This window comes from Ipomoea nil, unplaced genomic scaffold (genome assembly GCF_001879475.1).
Source record: "Ipomoea nil cultivar Tokyo-kokei standard unplaced genomic scaffold, Asagao_1.1 scaffold3314, whole genome shotgun sequence".
In the NCBI taxonomy this organism is placed as follows: Eukaryota; Viridiplantae; Streptophyta; class Magnoliopsida; order Solanales; family Convolvulaceae; genus Ipomoea; species Ipomoea nil.
In genome coordinates this window covers 6,711,221-6,716,030 of record NW_017619742.1, presented here as the reverse complement: position 1 = coordinate 6,716,030, position 4,810 = coordinate 6,711,221, and the positions used below count along the sequence as shown (strand labels likewise).

Sequence of the window (4,810 nt, the reverse complement as noted above, 5' to 3'; positions counted from 1 at the left end):
GACATAAGATGGCTCTTCTTGTAGTTTGTGCAGGATCTTTGGGTCGGACGTTGTTGAGACGAGGCGGTCGGGCCCGACCGATAGGAAACTTTTACTCGATCGGTATTATCACCCGGTCATCGTGCCTTTACTTGACGAAGAGGCAGAGATGTTGGAGAGAGGCACGTGGCAATGTTATGCGTTGACAGAGAAGGCTTGCCGGGTGAAGACGCGTGGATGTTACGTGGATTACATGCCGGTAGGCCGGAGGTTTGTCTCCGGCCAAAGGCTATAAATATCCACGGCGACTACAGTGAGGGGGACTTTTGGAACGATCAATAGGCTATTTACAGAGCTGCCCGACTGCAGTCAATCGGCCCTCGGGATAGTCATTTAGATTGTATTAGGTCACCTTCATATTAATAAAATACTCTTTATTATTGCTACTTGTTCTCATTTAGTACTTAGACCGCTACTCGTGGGTATTAGTACTATCAGTTTCGTTCGTTCCAACATGGGCCGGCGAGGTTTCTTAGGTTTTAGGTTTAATGTTCTCATTTCTTTAGTCAAACATAGTCTTGGATGAGAAGAAAGGTCAAAATACCCCTAGATTACACGGCCTCTTGATGGAAATACTAACGGTGGGACTAAAAGTGGAACACATTCAATAATAGTGGTTATAAAGTGGCAAAAAAATTAAGGTGGACTAAAATTGGAAACGCCCCTATAATAGTAGGACCAAAAATGGAATTCACTCTTACAGGTTACCTAGGGTTTCAGTGACTCTTCCACCATTTTCTGGCAACAATCACCGGCAACCGAACGGCTGCCGATCACGTTTGGAGGAGGCGACCAACTGGTCGCCTTTTCTAATAGAGAAGGCGATCAAATTGGTCGCCTTCTCCAGCGAAGGAGAAGGCAACCAGTTGGTTTGCTTCTCTTTCGCCTAAGAAGGAGACCAGTTTGTCGCCTCATCCAAACGCGACCGGCGACTGTCTGGTGGTCGGTGATTGTTGTCAGGAAAGTGTGGAAGTCTCCGGAATCCTAGGTAACTTGTAATTATAGGTCACCAACATATTTTTGTGTTTCAATGTTTCAAAATAATATGTTTATGGATTTAATTGCAACTTTAGAAAGTGTAAGGGTCTAATTAATTAATTTTTTGAATAAAGTTAGGGTAGAAAAATAAAATAAAATCATATCTTTGCTGGTTGATTGCATCATGTAAATAATTACTGTATGTATCAGGCATGGTACGAGATTGTAACAACATCAGGAGTCGAACCCTGCAAGGAATTAGAAGCAACAGTCGCCGCACTGAACGGAGTATTTGTAGATCCGACACCGGTGGTTGTGGAAGATGATGACGATGAACACCAAGAAACACACACGGCACTGGGCCGACATTCTGGTATTTGCATCAATGGCTCTTCGGGGTTCAAGAAAATCTGCACAACTTTCCTCATCTTCGGTCGGCAAAACCGATCCGGATGCAAGCACGCTAGTCCCACGATCAAGCATCGTCTCGCCTGCTCCTCCTCGAATTTCCCATCCTGTAGCCTGCAATCCACGGTCGACAGTACAGCGCCTTCCTCGTACGACCGCCACACCATGTCCACCAGGCTGTTCTCCTCCATGATTCCTTTGGATCGTCTCCCGCACACTGTTTCCAGAACCACCATCCCGTAACTGTAGACATCTGATTCCGGAGTGGCCCGCCCCGTGTAGCTGACCTCAGGGGCCAAGTACCCGGGCGTCCCGGCCACCATGGTTGTGACAAATGCCTCATCCTGGCCCTGGCCAGGACGGAGCAGCCTGGCCAGGCCGAAGTCGCCGAGGTGGGCCGTGTAGTCTGAGTCCAACATGACGTTGTTAGGCTTGACGTCACGGTGCACCACCGGGTTGCCGCATTCTTCGTGGAGGTAGAGCAGCGCCGACGCCAATCCCGACAGGATCTTGAACCTGGTTTCCCAATTTAGAACGATGTTGTTGCCAATGTAGCGGTCTAGGCTGCCATTAGCCATGTACTCGTACACTAGTAAAAGTTGTTCTCTGTCGTGGCACCAACCTTGTAATTGCACCAGGTTTTTGTGCCTCAATCGCCCTATTGTGCATATTTCAGCCAAGTACTCTCTTTCACCTAAACAAAACACATGCAAAAACCTCCAATTCCATTAAAAAAAACCTTGTGCAGGACTGTATCACTGATTCATGTCCATAAGGTGGGTTGGATTAAGATAAAAAATAATAATAATAATGCTGATACTGAAAAATGTAATACCAAAATATAAAGGGAAAGTAATTCAAAAAAAAAAAAAAAAAAAAAAACTACACCACCCAAAGTACGTATACTATACAAACTAACCTTGATGAGATGTAGCATTAATCCTCTTGACGGCGACGGTGGTAGGGGGGTGATCTGCAGACAAAACCCCTCTGTAAACACTCCCAAACCCTCCACTTCCCACCAGATTCTCTTTACTGAAATTCTTAGTAGCCTTAGCAAGCTGCCGGAGAGTGAAAAACTTGGGCACATTCGCCGCATTTCGTGTCAGCATTTCAATGTCTTCCTGCCTCCGAATCCTCGTCTTTCTCCTCCTCATCCCGGCCGTGAGAAACAATCCCAAACCCAAACAAACAAACACAAACGTTAATGGCACGAAAACCAACACCAAAACCACCTTATTGTTCCTTTTCTGTCTGCTGTAGTGGAGAGACTGTTGGGGCAGCTCTAGCAACGTGAAGTTCCAGTTGAGGACTTGGTGGGTCTCCGAGAAGAAGGCGGTGGAGGCTGAGAATCCTACGTACGTGTTTTGCGGGACTGTGTCTTGCATCATGATTTTCTCGTTAAGGAATTGTATTAGGGGCTCGCCGGAATAGGCCACGGAGATTTGGAGCATCTTGATCCACCCGTCGTAGTCGATTTTCACGGTGATATCCTTGCCGGACTTGAGGTCCATTCCGATGTCGCTCAGGCTCCGGGATACCACCGGTTGCTCCACGCTGGTGGTCACGATTCCGATGTGGTTGCCGTTGGCCTCATGCTCGTTCTTGTACGTGTCTAACTCTATGGCAAGTTGGTGGAGAACACCACCTATGTTACATCAAAACATTTTCAAATTCAAATCCACACCGCACAAAACACCACATGATTCCGGTATAAACATATTTGTCATAGTTCCTATTACTAGTAATCAAAATTTAGGAGAAAATTAGGCAACCCAATCAAGTTGATTAGATTGTTGGTGACATGGGATAACTATACCTAGAAGATTTCAAGTTAACTCCTAATATGAGTCACTTATTAGCCTTACTGGAATTGGTTTTAGCTAGCTAAGCAACCTATGTTGGTTTAGCTCTTGCAGTATTTTGTTAACTAGAATCACAATGCGTGATTTAGTGCACACGCTTGCTAACTTGGGTCATTAGGTGGGATTTAGTTCCTACTACTAGTAAAGTAGTAATAGAAGTTTAGGAGAAAATTAGGCAAAATTAGTCAGATATTGTTGACTGACTACACAATTTCAAGTTCAATTCATAATATAAGAGCCACTTATTAACTTTTTTGGAATTGATTTGAGTAGACCAAGCAAGCTAGGCTTATTTACCTTTTGTGATTTTTGTCAACTAAAATCACAAGGTGTGATTTAGTGTACATTCTTACCAATTTGGATCATAAGGTGGGATTTAGTGTACATTCTTACCAACTTGGATCATAAGATAGGATTTAGTGCACACCTGGTGGTTGTGGTTTTCACAAATGGAGTAGGGAAAGATTTTCTTGATCCGTTAATAAAAAAAAGATTATTTTCACAGAGAAAAGTAGAAAACAATGATCTTTTATCACTTTTGAGTGATAAAAATATTATGAATTTTTGAACAATGATTCAAAATCTATTCTGTAATATAATCATGCTTACTTAGAAAATTGAAATCAACGATAAGTTGCATGAGACGACGACTTACCTTCAGTAGATGGATCGAGAATCCCGATGAAAGAACCATAGCTCTCCGGTGGGGATGCGCCGTCATCCTGAGCTATCAAGAAGGCAATTCCGTCACCGGAATCCGACGAGTTCGCCAAGATCCTCACCGTGAACGCGGTGGAAAAGGAAGCCGGCCACACGCACTCCGGTTGCCGGTATAAAACCCGGCCAACTTTCTTGGAGTTGTTTTGCGGCAAGTCAGGAGTAATGTTAAGAGTCCCATTGTCGACGGTGACAGAACCCCAACAGATCAAATTGCCGGTCCCATTAGCACAACTCCCAGAATCGAAGGAAGGGAAAGAGAAGTTGGAAGACGATTCCACAGAGTAGAAAGAAGACTGATAGAACAGCAGAGTTATGAGGATTAGTAGGCTCAACATGTTTTTTGGCTAGAGATCCTTAACATGTTGGTGAAAGAGATCCTAGGTTTAATTTATATGTTACGTGGTCTATGTTGCTCTGATGACTTGTAGTGTGTGTTATAGTGAAGTGGAGACAAATTTGGGTACAAATATGTTTGAATAGATTCGGGAATTGGAATTCTTTAGTTTGTATGTGTTCTGATCTAGATCTTTGAACCCAATTATGGAAATAAGTTTTTGACCTAGTTTTGTCTTTATGAGCATTTGCATACATATATATATATATATATATATATATATATATATATATATATATATATATATAGGGATGCACTCTGGTGCGAATAAGTGCCCAGAAGGAATATGCGAACGAATCAGCGCGCGACACGTGTCCAGATCTAATAGCTTAAAAAAATGCGGTGACATTTTCGTAAATAATTGAACATCGAAGTGCAAGTAAAATCACTTACAAGTACACCTACT

The 4,810-nt window shown here is 43.3% G+C and overlaps 1 protein-coding gene across 1 annotated transcript; it reads right to left on the bottom strand.

Moving 5' to 3' along the window:
• Positions 1–1,200: 1,200 nt before the first annotated feature.
• LOC109169508 (probable L-type lectin-domain containing receptor kinase S.5) lies at positions 1,201–4,346 on the bottom strand. Its single transcript, XM_019318379.1, has 3 exons — positions 3,946–4,346; positions 2,345–3,073; positions 1,201–2,119 (listed from the first exon to the last, which is right to left on the bottom strand). The coding sequence occupies exons 1-3, from the start codon at positions 4,343–4,345 to the stop codon at positions 1,224–1,226; spliced, it is 2,025 nt and encodes a 674-aa protein (XP_019173924.1). The 5' UTR covers position 4,346; the 3' UTR covers positions 1,201–1,223.
• Positions 4,347–4,810: the final 464 nt, after the last annotated feature.

Excerpts from the sequence above, each read along its gene's own strand:
- LOC109169508 (XM_019318379.1), bottom strand. The coding sequence starts at position 4,345 with ATGTTGAGCCTACTAATCCTCATAACTCTGCTGTTCTATCAGTCTTCT. Across the intron at positions 3,074-3,945 it reads TCTCGATCCATCTACTGAAG|GTGGTGTTCTCCACCAACTT; the intron begins GTAAGTCGTCGT and ends GATGTAACATAG. Across the intron at positions 2,120-2,344 it reads TAATGCTACATCTCATCAAG|GTGAAAGAGAGTACTTGGCT; the intron begins GTTAGTTTGTAT and ends TGTTTTGTTTAG.